At 40.3% G+C, this 14,972-nt stretch overlaps 1 protein-coding gene across 3 annotated transcripts in view; it reads left to right on the top strand.

Annotated features, from left to right (window-relative positions):
* n4bp1 (nedd4 binding protein 1) overlaps positions 1 to 14,972 on the top strand; it is a 33,692-nt gene that overhangs the window by 11,090 nt on the left and 7,630 nt on the right. For all 3 annotated transcript variants that reach the window (XM_085461077.1, XM_085461078.1, XM_085461076.1), the window contains exons 2-7: positions 7,976 to 8,203; positions 8,405 to 8,578; positions 9,696 to 10,210; positions 11,724 to 12,075; positions 12,343 to 12,675; positions 12,900 to 13,135. In XM_085461077.1, the coding sequence (XP_085317203.1) occupies positions 7,976 to 8,203; positions 8,405 to 8,578; positions 9,696 to 10,210; positions 11,724 to 12,075; positions 12,343 to 12,675; positions 12,900 to 13,135 (1,838 nt within the window). The remainder of the gene's footprint in view (positions 1 to 7,975; positions 8,204 to 8,404; positions 8,579 to 9,695; positions 10,211 to 11,723; positions 12,076 to 12,342; positions 12,676 to 12,899; positions 13,136 to 14,972) is intronic.

The raw sequence follows: 14,972 nt of genomic DNA, 5'->3' as shown, positions 1-14,972 counted from the left end.
TTGTTCCAGTAGCCCACTTTTCGTCAGGGTGCCCTGGTTCCTCAACACCTGACGCGGACCTTGTTGATCCGGGCGACGTCCGAGCCGGCATGCCTTCATATTTATCTGTCTCGCTCATGTCTGCGGTAGGCTTGCTTAGCATAGGGGGTCTAGCCTTAGGACCCTTACTGGATACAGACGCCCCAGGCAGGAATCGAACTTGCGATCCTCTGTTCCAAAGGCGTGTAGTCTAACCACTACGCTATCCAGCTGCTATATATATATATATATATATATATATATATATATATGTGTGTATATAATGTGTATGTATGTATATATGTGTATATAATGTGTATGTATGTATATATGTATGTATAATGTGTATGTATGTATATATGTATGTATAATGTGTATGTATGTATATATGTATGTATAATGTGTATGTATGTATATATGTATGTATATATGTGTATATGTGTGTATATGTATGTATATATGTGTATATGTGTGTATATGTATATGTATGTATATGTATGTATATATGTGTGTATGTATGTGTGTATGTGTGTATGTATGTATGTGTGTATGTGTGTATATATATATATATGTATGTGTGTATATATATATATGTATGTGTGTATATATATATATATATATATGTATGTGTGTATATATATATATATATGTATGTGTGTATATATATATATATATATGTATGTGTGTATATATATATATATATATATGTATGTGTGTATATATATATATATGTATGTGTGTGTATATATATATATGTATGTGTGTGTATATATATATATGTATGTATGTATGTGTGTATATATATATGTATGTATGTGTGTATATATATGTATGTATGTATGTAACGAGCTAACTGCGCTAACACACTAGTTCACACCAATGTAATTGAGCATTGCATGGCACATTCAACATACTGTTTTACTTTAGTCCATGACTCGCTTACCTTCAGGGTCATACGTCACATGAAAACCAAAATAATTCCAAACGCCAGATCTGAATGACGTTCAATTTGCCTGTTGCAAGGAGAGCTTAACTTCTGTCTCGCTAGCTTGCCCTGCGCTCTTCCTTCTGACTATGCTGTCTGTGTTGAGCGCTCAGTGGATCTGCGCTCGACAGTGCAGCCTAGGCGGAGTAGTCGAACACAGATTCACTGAGCGCTCAACACAAGACAGCATCGTCAGAAGGAAAATTGATAAAATAAACTACAAATGTTGTATTGTTCGATACATATGCGTACCGAACCGAAAGCACTGTATCGAACGGTTCAATATCGATACGAATATCGTTGCACCCCTAATATAAATATATATATATATATATATATATATATATATATATATATATATATATATATATATATATATATATATATATATATATATATCTTTATTGTGATTCTCCTACTTCCAAATACTCCAGTTTTTGGCTAGGCATTGGCATGCCTGGGAATCTCCATAAAGGAAGTTATGTTATTACAGTTTTTTTTTAATTCAGCTCCCTAAACAGTTTGCAAAGTTTGAAATTAGCACCTAATAAACTAAGTGCCAGTATAGTCTTTTCCTTAACGAAAAGAGAATAGACGCCTTTATTCTGCATTTGCAAGTATGGTATTTGTAGATATAATTTTAATGAGGCAGACGGCTAAATTAGCAAAACAAAACAAGAAATAACTTGCAAAAACTGGTTAAAGTCATGGATAATAACAGAGTAAAATAGCAGTTTTTAGGTTTCTAAACACTGTACATGTGAAGTTCTTGTGTGCTTGTGGGACCATTGTGATTGTAAAATTGTAATATGTATGTAATGATCTGCTTTTTAAATGACCGTCTCATTAAGTGTCAGCTTTTTTTGGATAAAAATTTAGAGTTTGTTAAAAGTTATTATAAAAAATCAATAATAATAATTGAAAGAGCAGCGCTCTTTAGCACCACTGCTGGAGAGAGATTACTCATTGTGACTGATTTACCTCACCTGAAACCAAAGAGCTTGTTACACAGCCATCAATTTAAAAGTCATGTGATGTGTTTCTAGAGGTTTTACGGTACAATTAGTCATGCAAGGGATCTGTAAACATCTGAATCTTGATCTCAATCAGATCACTTTTTGTGTGATTTCCCGGAGCATCGCTCACACTTCTGCATCTTGTGTCATGCAGCTCTTTCTTTTTGGCACACTGTAACCAGCTGCTCCGAGCTCTGCCAGTCAACCGAGAAATGAATGTGGAAATGGTAATTTCACTGTGAGCCTGTTGAACTCATGATAAGAATGATGTGCAAGTCGTCAGTGGCGTCCCGCTTAACTATATTAGGTTGATGCTGGCATTTCCTCCAGTTTGGGAAATCACTACTGTTTTTCCTATGACTGCATCTCTTTTTTTCCCTTCCATAGTCCAAACATGTGATTCTGACCAGGCGTACTAGAGTCTTAGACGTCTTGTATGATTGACGTAATGTAACACACGATACTTTACCACTACTGAATGTAGAGAAAGTTAGGATCTTGGGCTTATGTTCTCTAGGAATCGACTAAGGAGCGAATGACACACAGCTAAAAGAACAGTAAACATTTATTCAAAAACAAAAACAGTCATTCAACAGTTCACAACAGTTCCAATAGTCCATATTTGTCAGTCTGTGTATTCAGTTTTAGAGTTCAGAGTTCTTTTCAGTCTTTTCAGTTCAGGTGTGTGTGTATAGTGTTAATGTTAGTAGTACTACCCGGGTAGTGTATTGTTCTGAGATTTCATAAGCTTATCTGTCAAGAAGTAACCCAGTTGTCACTTCTAAGTAGGCTGGAAACCTTTCCTGCATCGCAGCTGGGGATCTGGAATCCTGGCTCGCAACTTTAGACTCCAACAAAAAAAAAAACAACCTGCACAGGGCAGTGAACATATTTTACATGAATATCATATAACAACTTAATTAACACTAGTGACCAAAGGCCCCTCACTCTTTGTATATAACGACTTAATGCAATCAATAATAAAATTAATCAAAGAACCTTGAAACAATTACTACATCATACAAATTTAACTCAAATCTCATATTTTGTGAACAGCAGTCACATCAATCCAATGAATTGAGAGAATGTACATTACTGATGCACGAGGAAAGTGCAAAACGTGGTCGCAGTACTATTTAGCCAAAGACTGCTCATATTTATCATCTCATTACAATAAATAAAACTTAACTACTAGCTTCCAAAGAAATATTTCCGATTGGTTTAAAACATTCACAAGTGAAGAAATAAAAGGATAATACAGCACTTAAAGGGAACACATGAAATTTACATTACACTAAGCTAATTATTAGCTAACGATTAGCTTGCTATGCTAGCGCAGTTAGTCAGCTCACCGGAAATGAATAAAAACCACAAAAACAGAGGTACATCGGCATCAACAAAAAGTGTTTCCCAACAAGCTGAAGAGTAAAATCCAATTTGTCTTCACACATAACCTTTTTCTTGAGCAAGAATTAAAGAAAAACTCGGTGAGTAGCTCCGACCAACATACGTAGCCTTAGCGCTATTCTCCTTCTCTATCTACTCAAGTTCACAAGCACTAAACAATCTCATAGTGCCAGCTATTGACATTCTTTGGGAACAGCAGTTCATTTTCTTTTTTTTTAATTATATTTTTATTGAAGAAAAAAAAAGGGACTTGTTACAATAAAGTGCATTGACATTATTTAGTCAAAAAAAGAGAAAAGAAAAAAAAACCTTTTTCTTAGTCCTTTTGTTTTACATTCTGATAGCAAAAAAAAATAAAATTAACTCATTGGCTTCACAATATGTTACATAATGCAACATGTTTAACTTATTTACAAAGAATACATTAGGTACATATTATGAAGTTGAGGGTCAACCTGACATGGTACGATACATGGGAGATACACCAAGATACACCAATTCAGGGCTGGTCTTACCTAAATTCAGGGCGGATGGGGGACACAAAGCTAATCCATTTATTCCATATTTTGTAGAATTTGTCTTTCCGAATTTTTAAAAAGAATGCCAATTTTTCCATTTTAAATATTTCGAAAACCACATTAAACCAATCCTCAAGTGTTGGCGGAGTTGGATTTAACCACTTTCTGGTTATTGAGTTTATGCTGGCCGCTAATAGCGCTTGTAAGATTTCTGTGTCCCCTCCCCGGACCGAGCCAGCAACCAAGCCCAAGTACAAATTTATAAAATTGATGTCAAATTTTATCTTAAAAACCTCACACAAAGTTTTATGAATTCCCAGCCAGTAATTTTTTAAGTTAGGGCAGTCCCAAAAGATATGATAATGATGTGGATCAGAAGAGGCACATCTTCTCCAGCATTCTGCTGTCCGATTTTTATATTTAGTTTGATGAGGGGTTTTGAAAAATCTAATAATGTTCTTCCAACAGTGGTCTCTCCAAGAGAGTACCAATGAAAATTACAAATCCTCTCCCAGTTCTCGTTTGTTATACCCATCCCCGATTCCAATTCCCATTTAATCTTAACATTTTGAGTAGTATCCTTCCTTGCTTGAAGGAGCACATCATATAGTTTGGAAATTGCCTTTCTCAGAGAACTATCATATGCTAATTTAACTATCTTAAAAATTTCTGACTCAACCATATTTGGGTTTGGGATATTGCAGTGTTTATTAAAGTAATCCCTTATTTGAAGAAACCTGAAGAAATCTACTTGTCTTAAGCCATTTCTTATTTGTAAAGACTGGAAACTCTGTAGTGTCCCTTTATGTGTGAAGGAATGGAATGTTGTTAGTCCACTCTCTATCCAGGACTGAAATCTATTATCACTTTCATTTGGTTCAAAATCTGTGTCATAAGCACACCATCTAAATACTTTTAGTATTCGTTCACTGCCACATATTTTAGTCACTTTATTCCATATTTTTAAAGTGTGGCTAATCCATGGTCCTTTATCTTCTAAACAGTCTGCCAATTTTTTATCCGCAATTGAGGCTTGTAGTTGGAATTTAGGGGTTGTATTGAATTCTATGGATTTCCACTTAGCTTTCAAGTTCGGGTTACACCATTGCAGCAGGGGGATGACCTGAGATGCATAATAGTAGTATTGTAAGCATGGGAGCATTGCCCCCCCTTTTGCCTTGTTTAACTGTAAAGATCTAAATTTAATTCTTGGTTTTTTCCCATGCCAAATAAAGCGAGAAATCCATTTGTCCCATTCCCCAAACTGTGTTTGACTTACTTCAACAGGCAAAGTTCTAAATAAATAGAGGAGTCTTGGGAGTACGTTCATTTTCACTGCTAATATCCTTGAATTTAAATTTAAGAAAGGCACCAGTGCAGTTCATTTTCATGAGGCAAATTTTAGGTGGCTTACAGTAACTTTTTGTACAGATGCCACATTTTCTCTTTATCTTTGCAATGAGCAGATGGGAATGTTTATTCCACTGTTTGTTTGGACTCTTTCGCTAGTAAAAATATCTATCCTCCAGTACCACCAGGACTGTGGTAACTGGTGTGCATAATTATTAGGCAACGTCCTTTCCTTTGGCAAAATGGGTCAAAAGAAGGACTTGACAGGCTCAGAAAAGTCAAAAATAGTGAGATATCTTGCAGAGGGATGCAGCAGTCTCAAAATTGCAAAGCTTCTGAAGCGTGATCATCGAACAATCAAGCGTTTCATTCAAAATAGTCAACAGGGTCGCAAGAAGCGTGTGGAAAAACCAAGGCGCAAAATAACTGCCCATGAACTGAGAAAAGTCAAGCGTGCAGCTGCCAAGATGCCACTTGCCACCAGTTTGGCCATATTTCAGAGCTGCAACATCACTGGAGTGCCCAAAAGCACAAGGTGTGCAATACTCAGAGACATGGCCAAGGTAAGAAAGGCTGAAAGATGACCACCACTGAACAAGACACACAAGCTGAAACGTCAAGACTGGGCCAAGAAATATCTCAAGACTGGTTTTTCTAAGGTTTTATGGACTGATGAAATGAGAGTGAGTCTTGATGGGCCAGATGGATGGGCCCGTGGCTGGATTGGTAAAGGGCAGAGAGCTCCAGTCCGACTCAGACGCCAGCAAGGTGGAGGTGGAGTACTGGTTTGGGCTGGTATCATCAAAGATGAGCTTGTGGGGCCTTTTCGGGTTGAGGATGGAGTAAAGCTCAACTCCCAGTCCTACTGCCAGTTTCTGGAAGACACCTTCTTCAAGCAGTGGTACAGGAAGAAGTCTGCATCCTTCAAGCAAAACATGATTTTCATGCAGGACAATGCTCCATCACACGCGTCCAAGTACTCCACAGCGTGGCTGGCAAGAACGGGTATAAAAGAAGAAAAACTAATGACATGGCCTCCTTGTTCACCTGATCTGAACCCCATTGAGAACCTGTGGTCCATCATCAAATGTGAGATTTACAAGGAGGGAAAACAGTACACCTCTCTGAACAGTGTCTGGGAGGCTGTGGTTGCTGCTGCACGCAATGTTGATGGTGAACAGATCAAAACACTGACAGAATCCATGGATGGCAGGCTTTTGAGTGTCCTTGCAAAGAAAGGTGGCTATATTGGTCGCTGATTTGTTTTTGTTTTGTTTTTGAATGTCAGAAACGTATATTTGTGAATGTGGAGATGTTATATTGGTGTCACTGGTAAAAATAAATAATTGAAATGGGTATATATTTGTTTTTTGTTAAATTGCCTAATAATTATGCACAGTAATAGTCACCTGCACACACGGATATCCCCCTAAAATAGCTAAAACTAAAAACAAACTAAAAACTACTTCCAAAAACATTCAGCTTTGATATTAATGAGTTTTTTGGGTTCATTGAGAACATGGTTGTTGTTCAATAATAACATTATTCCTCAAAAATACAACTTGCCTAATAATTCCGCACTCCCTGTATAGCATATGCAATAATACTTCATATTTTAAAAGGTTTGTTTGGGTTGGTCACTCATGTTTAGATTCTGTGATTGGGTTACCAGTGGACAGCCTTACTTATTTTGCTTTGGCCAGTTTTGCTTATCTTGTTTTTTTTTTTTGTTTTTTTGTTTTTTGCTTTGGCCCTACCTTCATGTGTTTTAACTACCAGCTGGCCTGGTTCTTATTGTCCTTGACCCTTGTCCTGGATTGCTGTTGACTGATTTCGAGATTTACTCACCGTTGGAGTGCAACTCCAACCAGGACTTAGAGCAGATAGAAAAGTGCTAAAGCTCTCTGAGACTGCAGAACAAGGAGCTGCAGTCCAAGCTTCCTGGAGATGGGGCTTGTATTGATTCATTATGTGTAAACAAAAATACATTAAATAAATAAAAAAATGCTCAAATCTATGCAGAAACATTTATTTCTTCATTTGAGAAAACGTGCGCTTCCTTACGCAGCACAGGCAAACACTTGTACCCTGACAGTCTCCTTTATAAATACAATCATTATTTCTACTTGTTAAAAATCTAATGTATAAGCAGCAGTGATCTCTCAGCCTGTATAGTTTGTACACAGGGCCAAAGGAAACTCATTTTATTGGTTATTTTATTTTAAGAAGCCACACCCACATATTTATAGCCGTGCTCACGTTCAAATCTCACACCCTTTCTGTCTCTCCCACCGCATCACTGAGTCATCATACATTGCTCGTGCTGAGTCACTTCTTATCGGCAGAGAAACACAAAAAAATGCGAAACACTATCTGTAAGAAAGTTACCGTACCCACCTGCGCTGATTCATCCAAACAGTTGCCACAGCCAGGAGATTCCCTAAAACAGTGAGTAGAGTTTGGTTTCATCACGTGTCACCTTAAATACCTTACAGGTGTGTGGGCACGTCAAGCACGAGACAACACTTACTGTGTGAAATATTTATATTCTTTTTTTTTTTTTTTTTAATTTTTTGCTAAATATGTTAAATTAGGTCATTCTGATTGGTTCCTTTTTTTTTTTTTTTCTTTTTTCTTTCTTTCCTAGATGGATGATATTTTGTGTTCTCCTTGTTGTGCAGGAATATGTTCGAGGACTGTGCGACCCAGAACTGCAGAAAGAAGAGCGGTACCCGGTAGATATGCACTGTATCTTTGCTGGCGCCAGGGGCCTTTTTTTGGACAGGCTCATACGGGACACGAGCGCTGAAGTTCTGGTGCAAGAGCCGGGCTGCCTGCGGCTGTTGGGTCGGGCTGAGCCCGTGGTGATGGCTCAAAGCAGAGTTCAGCAGTTTGTAGCACTGTTCCAAGTACGAGTCTTGTTATCAGACATAGTTTCATTCTGATTCTGTAGTAGTTACGTGACTCCAGGGGGGTCATTTATATTGTGGAAAGCTGATGAATAGTTGTAAATAAAATGTGAAGATTTAACAGTCATTTGAAATTATTTAAGAAGGAGTAGTCTACAGCATGTCATACCACACGCTCAAGTGTTTTTGTGTTTTGTCCAGGAGAAGCGAAGTCTACCATGTGACACAGAACCAACAGTAAAACGAGCATTCAAGTCCTTCGTGGAGGAAAGGGATGACAAGTACACTATGGAGCTCTTGCTGCTTCCCAGTGCGCTGAAGGAGGAGTTGCTGGGACTTGTTCACACCCCTACAAACACAAACACCTCTTCTCTGGTTAGTGTGAACATTTTCTGGCAGCACGTAGAGCATGACCACTGTGACCAAAGAGTTTTTGATGACAACTGCAAATTTCAAAGAGAATAAGCTGCTGTGGGTAGTTGAGATTGTAGCCTTGTGCTATAAGATTTAATACTAAGATTTTAAAAAGTTTTTCTGATGCATGACTGGTATTATTTTGTGTTCAACCACACCTCGACCCAAAAATATACCTCTGCATTCATTGTTTTGGTGTAAGCAGCTTAAGTTTACAAACTGGTCTGAAAGTCAAGGTGGGAAGGTATGGTCAATAAGAAGAAAGTTAACTTTAAGGTCATGTGTAATAAAAGGCGTTTTTATAGTGTTATTATATTTTTATAAACTGTGTAGAATTAGCTGTTAATATCTGCTGACATTCTTCTATGTCCCAGCAACAAGATGCTTCCCAGCTTTACAAGTCAGTAAGAATTTCCCCCCGTTTTTACTTAGAAAACTGGTAAGCTATAGGCATTGAGCTAAAATCAGTCTCACCCCCTCACTGCTCACTTCCATTGTGAGTGTGAAGGGGAGATTTACTAACACAGATGCTAAACATACTGCCAGCCCTGGCTTTGGGTGGGTGGGTTATTCAAAGTGTTTTTGAGGGATAGGATCATTGTGAATCATGCATAGTAGTCCCCCATTAACCATGTCTCTTTGATATGTTTAGAGAGCATAACTGGTGCTCTTAAACTTTCGTGATCATGCTGCAGAATTACAAATTTGGATCTGCCACCAAAATGTTGAATTAGTTATTATTTTATATGAAGCTTGTTTTAGTTTTAAAAAATATGACTTCAGTGTGAATTATTTATTTATCAACAAGTTAAGAGCTTCATTGTACTTTTAGGTATTTAGAAATCATGTTTTACCAACGTATGAAGTAAGAGAGAAGTTGAAGAACAAGTTGAATGTTTTTGAAAGTCACACACTAAGTACAATCGAAGACGTCATTTCTGGCATCGGGAAGAAGAACCACGTAAAGCACACTGGAAAGTACAATAGGAACGTTGGCTATGGCAAGCATTCCAGTTTGAGAGGAACTTTTATTGTAGTTTCCTAACTGAGGCAACAACCACTGTGTTTCCTTCCCCAGACTCAGCTCAACCAGATGCTCCATCCAAGCATGTCGGAGGTTGACCAGGACCGCTCACAGAGCAGCACCCCTGTGACGGAGCTCTCCAACCGCATCCTGGACACTAGTTTTGAGGAGCGAGGGACCACGCCATCATCTCTTGGCGGAGGCAGTAAACCAGCAGGTGGAATCGGTTTAGGTCCCGAGGCAGTCCTGCATAACAGCAATCGGCCCACGCACAAGCGGCGTTCATCAGGCAGTGAGACGCGGGATACAAAGAGACAGTACTCTCTGGAGCGGAGGGAAGAGTCGCCGGAGAGAGCAAGAGAAAGGGAGCGACAGAGGGACAGAGAGGGCCGGGGGGGCGGTAGCAGCTGTAGATCCAAAACCCCCTCTGCTTCGTCGTCCCTCTCCTCCTCAGCGAAGGCAAATACCGTATCTGGGCCCATCATGCTGGACTCTGCTGAGGGTGTCTCGGATGAGGGAGAGGCAGTCAGCCCAGAAACCAACCTCCGCTGCTTGGTCAATTTTTTCAGGTAAAGTTCACACTAGTCAAATGTTTCCAAATGAATTCCTTGGATTTATATTAGAACTGTTTGGAATTATGGTGGTCATCTTTGGGGTCTAAAGACGACCACCATAATTTGAAACGTGGTCAGTTTTTCTTTGTTTTACATTACAGTAAGTCGAATATTACCTGGAATGAAGGATATTGTGATGGTTTTGTTTTATTGATTAAATTAACACACTCGTTGGAAGAATTATTGCTTATGAATATAATAATTAGTTGAAATCTTAATGAAGAATAGATTTTGTATTTGAACAGAGCTCACATATGCTTATGTACATATAAGAGACCTGCTGGTTGTTGTCCTGGTTGATGAAACATTAGGTCATGACCGTACGCATACAGTACAAAAATACATGTGGATGTTCAAATTAAAGTAATACAAAGGTTCAGTGATCCAGTTGAATCAGATCGAGTGGCTAACTGTTGAGTTTCACTGTGCAGTGTTCCTTAGTCATTTGTGGTGAGATCATAATCGACAATGACAATAAATAAATACTTGACTACTTGACTTGATAACAGAACGAGTCAACCTCACGTACCCTTTTCAGACACGCCCCCCTTTTCATTGATCTCTTAATGACTCCTGTCTGAATGTGCAATCCAGTCAGCTTTCCCTTAAAGCCGTGATGACTAGGTGGGACATAACATTTATACGTTACGTTCAACTCCATAATGTTTGAATGAAGAGAGGCAGACAGCATGTCTGGGACGAGGTCACGTTTAATGAGCCAATTTGGAAAGTTGTAGCTGAAAAGTTGATTCTGTTCACCTGGACGTTTTCAGTGGGAGAAACGTTTTGTCATCATCAGGTGACTTCTTCAGTCTCAGCTGACTGCAGGTTCCAATCTTATAAACAGTACATTTGCACAATGGCTGAAACCAGCCCACTGAAGGAACAAAGGGCTGGGAGGTCAGTTCCTTGATCATTAATATGCAAATTCTCATAACCATTGATCAACAACCACTGATCAAAGCTCATCCTGGGTGACTGAGCATGCATCAAGATGTATTACATGGCACTGGATTAGATTCAGGTGGGTAAGTTATCTTACCTCAGTAGACTCAGTAGGGTAGGGTAGAGGTCGGGGGTTCAAATACACCAAACAGCTACCCTGAGGCACCCCTGAGCAAGGTACCATCCCTACACACTGTTCCCTCGGCACTGGATTGGCTGCCCAGTGCTTCACTGAGTGAATGGGTTAAATACAGGGAGTAATTTCCGTACAGGAGATTAATAAAGTATACAAAACAACAAAAAAAAACTCTACTGCTGAGCGGTTCGTCAGTATGAGCTGTGACAAGCATCGACAGAAAGGTGAGCCGTGTCTGAACGACACAATGAACCCAGTAATGTTACTTGATTTGTTTGAGTTTCTCTTGAACTGGAATTGAATGGCTCTCTTTACAGCCATTAAAGACAAGCGGATGCATTATAGCCACCAGTAATGTAACATGCTACAAAATCACATTTTCCCCAGAACCATGGGTTACCAGCAGGAAGTGGTGGAACGTGTTGTCAAGGCAACAGGACAGACGGAAGATACCTTCCTCGTCCTTGAGAAAATTGTGGAGGAAACTAAGCGTTGTGAAGAGAGCTTGAAAGGAGGGGAAAAAGAAAGAAGACTAAACTCTGTGCGTACCTCAGACGCTCGCTCTTCATCGTCATCCGTCTCTACAGCCTCCTGCTTCAGAGAGGAGCTCGAGCTGAGCAGGCTGTCGGCGGACCCAGGGAGATCTAAAGAGAACATCAAGCCCAACCAGTATGGAAGCAGCAGTAATGGGCTTGGGCACAGGAGGCAGTGCAGCGGCAGCGAAACAAGCACTCAGCAGGTACTTGACAACTTACAATAACTCACTTCAGCTTTACTTCTTTGTCTCACAGAAACAGACATAGAGCCAAAGGTCTAGCTGTAGCGTGCGATCCTGTCTTCACATGTACATCTTCTATATTATTCTCTCTGCTTCTTATTATCTTTCATCTTGTTCTCTGATACCTTCACCTGAGATAACCTCTGATATCTTATCAGATACGATGCCTTTTTTAACCGTGGCGAGGCGTTGTACACGTGCTAAACTTTGATTCGAACCTCATTTCAGGCGATCACTATTAAGAGGAGCTCGAGCGCTCAAGGAGGAGCAGGAAACTATGAGGTTATTACCATTGATGACGATGAAGACATCATCCCCACTGATACCAAAGCGGCAGACAGAATGTCTCGGATGATCACGGTGGCGCACCTCAACGCACAGTCGGGTTCCAGAACCGACTATTTGGCACGAGGAGGCGGAGGCATCCCGCAGAGGGACTACTTGTCCCGAGGTGGGACTCAGACTTTGGGGGGATCGGTGAAGGTCGAGACCGTAACGGCACTGCGCAGCACGCCTCAGTGGCTGACTGCCACCACTGCATCCCTGGCTTCAACCACCAGTGTAGGTATTGCCCCAGTGTTCAGTCAAAAATGGTGTGTGTGAAGTTTTCTGTGTAACAGGTGGCACTTTGAGGTAGCATTTTGTGCAGTGTCTGTTGTCTTTTCACACACACGACAAAGCTGGGAATGAGCAGTTATTTTAAACGCAGCACGCGCCCGGACAGCTGCGTCTGGTGGATTTATAACATCAGTGACATCACGGTCTCTTTGTCTCGTCCTCGTCAGTCAGCTCAGCCCATCGCCCGACCCTCAGCCTCTTCCTATCAGACAATCAGCCACACGGGGTTCCACGGGGCAGCAGCACGGACGCCTCCCACAAATGACCCGCCGGCCCCACCAGTAACTGGCTTGGCTCGTTTCCATCAGTCGCTGAGGACTCCCTACAAACTGAACCTGCCAAACGAGCCGGGACGCCCAGACCTCAGACACATCATCATAGACGGCAGCAACGTGGCTATGGCGTGAGTGTAAAAAGAAATTTATACTGAAAAGTCTGGCCTTTTCATACCAAGTAAGATATTCACATTCAGTAAAAACTTTATATAAGAAAACTACTGTTATAGTTTCAGATCCCTCTCATCTGTCGGAGAGTTATTATAAAAGGCACAAAGCTCTTCAGCTAACATTGTTTAAATATAGGTTGTATAAAATGTCTTTTTTTTCCAAGGTTAGTTAACAAATTGGATGTTTTTTATGTGTTGATGCGTACACCTGAGCTCCAAGCGGGGTATTTAAAAAAAACCACCGTGTCCGTTTTTCACAGGACGCCTCACCATCCTGTGACAAACACGTTTCAGCAGTTTGTAGCTTGTTGTCTTTAGCAGCAGTTCAGCTCAGTCAGGTTTGTGCTCATTTTTTCATGCACCGCTCTCTTAAGGTCCCACAAACAGCCGTTTTCTGGTTCGGCTTTGCTGCTGTGCTTGAGATCAGTGTCCTGTTGCGTGACATTTCAGCAAAGCGTTGGCTGTTGCCCAGATGGCTTCACTCTATATACTTTGGTATATAGAGGAGTTCATGGTCAAGTGCAATAAGGTTTCCAGGTGCTGTGGCAGCAAAGCAAACCTGATTATCAGCCCTCCACCGCTTTTCTTAGCTGTTGCTGTGAGGTGTTTGTGCTAATTTGCAGCTTTTGGTTTTCTCCAAACGTGGTGCTGTGCATCATCTCCACTTTAGTCTCATGTGTCCAATGGACTTTGTTCCTGACATCTTGGTAATCATGTTGGTTCAGCTTAGATGATGCAGAATATGAGCTTGAATATGAAAAAAAGACAAATATACATATTTGTATGCCAGGATTATCCACAAGGTACCATCAAGTACAAAGCTGTGCATGACTCGGGGAATCAGAAGATTTACCAGATGCTTCTTGTTGTAGCTGCAGCATTTTCAGGGCTGTCTGTCTGAATCCCCATCTGCTCCTCTGACCATTATAAATAAGAGATGAGAGCAGAGTGTTAGTCATTTCTTTCAGAGCGAGCATTTCTTAATCATGGCTGTAAGGACAGGATGTTGTAAGTCGCTTGATGACAAATATAATATGTGTTTTGATTGGTGTCACTTCCCGCGCCTGATTTTCTCGTACCACATTTTTCCTTTTTACTAACGAAGCTATCCACCTTCCCATCATCATCATCATCAGTTAAGGTCACACCATCTCTGTCACACAATACCATCTGTTGAAGCGCGTAGGTCGCAGCTACAACTGTTGTGTAGGTGCACCAAAACCTTGCCCACGCAGTCACATACTGTTATTAGTCATCATATTTGCGAGTGATTTCACGTGTGTGTGTGTGATTGACGGAGCGAAAGCACGTGTAACGGCACAATATTGATGATGTGTGGGGGTGAAACCGTGGGGGTGTTTTTGAGAAGAAAGGCCCTTTCTAGTAAAAAATCTGTATGTTTCTTTCTGATTATTGGATAGGACATTCTTTATGTGTGTAACACAAATTATTGTCTTTCCTCTGTGCTCGCACTCTTCCACCCAGATGACCCTCTCCTGCCCTCTCATTTTTGCAGCTACTTCCTTTGATGTTCTTACTTCATCGTCCCTCCTTACCAGAAGTATGTCTAAAGGAAACACACAAGTCAGCACTGTGACTCAGTTTTGATCATTATTGTATCTACACAACGCAAAGTGAGCCAAAATCAATGCAGTCGCTTTCCTGTACAGACACAGGAAGAGATTTTCTTGTATATTTATTGAAATAATAACACCTGCCTTAAATGACTGCAGTAATTTGAGTTTCAGGGATGAAGGCAATGATCCTGAAGGAGGTTATTGGGTTATGTAAAGTT

The sequence above is a fragment of the Copadichromis virginalis genome, linkage group LG7 (genome assembly GCF_057382275.1).
Source record: "Copadichromis virginalis isolate Kocher_CV1m ecotype Utaka linkage group LG7, C_Virginalis_male_GT1.1, whole genome shotgun sequence".
Classification (NCBI taxonomy): domain Eukaryota; kingdom Metazoa; phylum Chordata; class Actinopteri; order Cichliformes; family Cichlidae; genus Copadichromis; species Copadichromis virginalis.
This window is presented reverse-complemented; position numbering and strand designations above follow the sequence as displayed.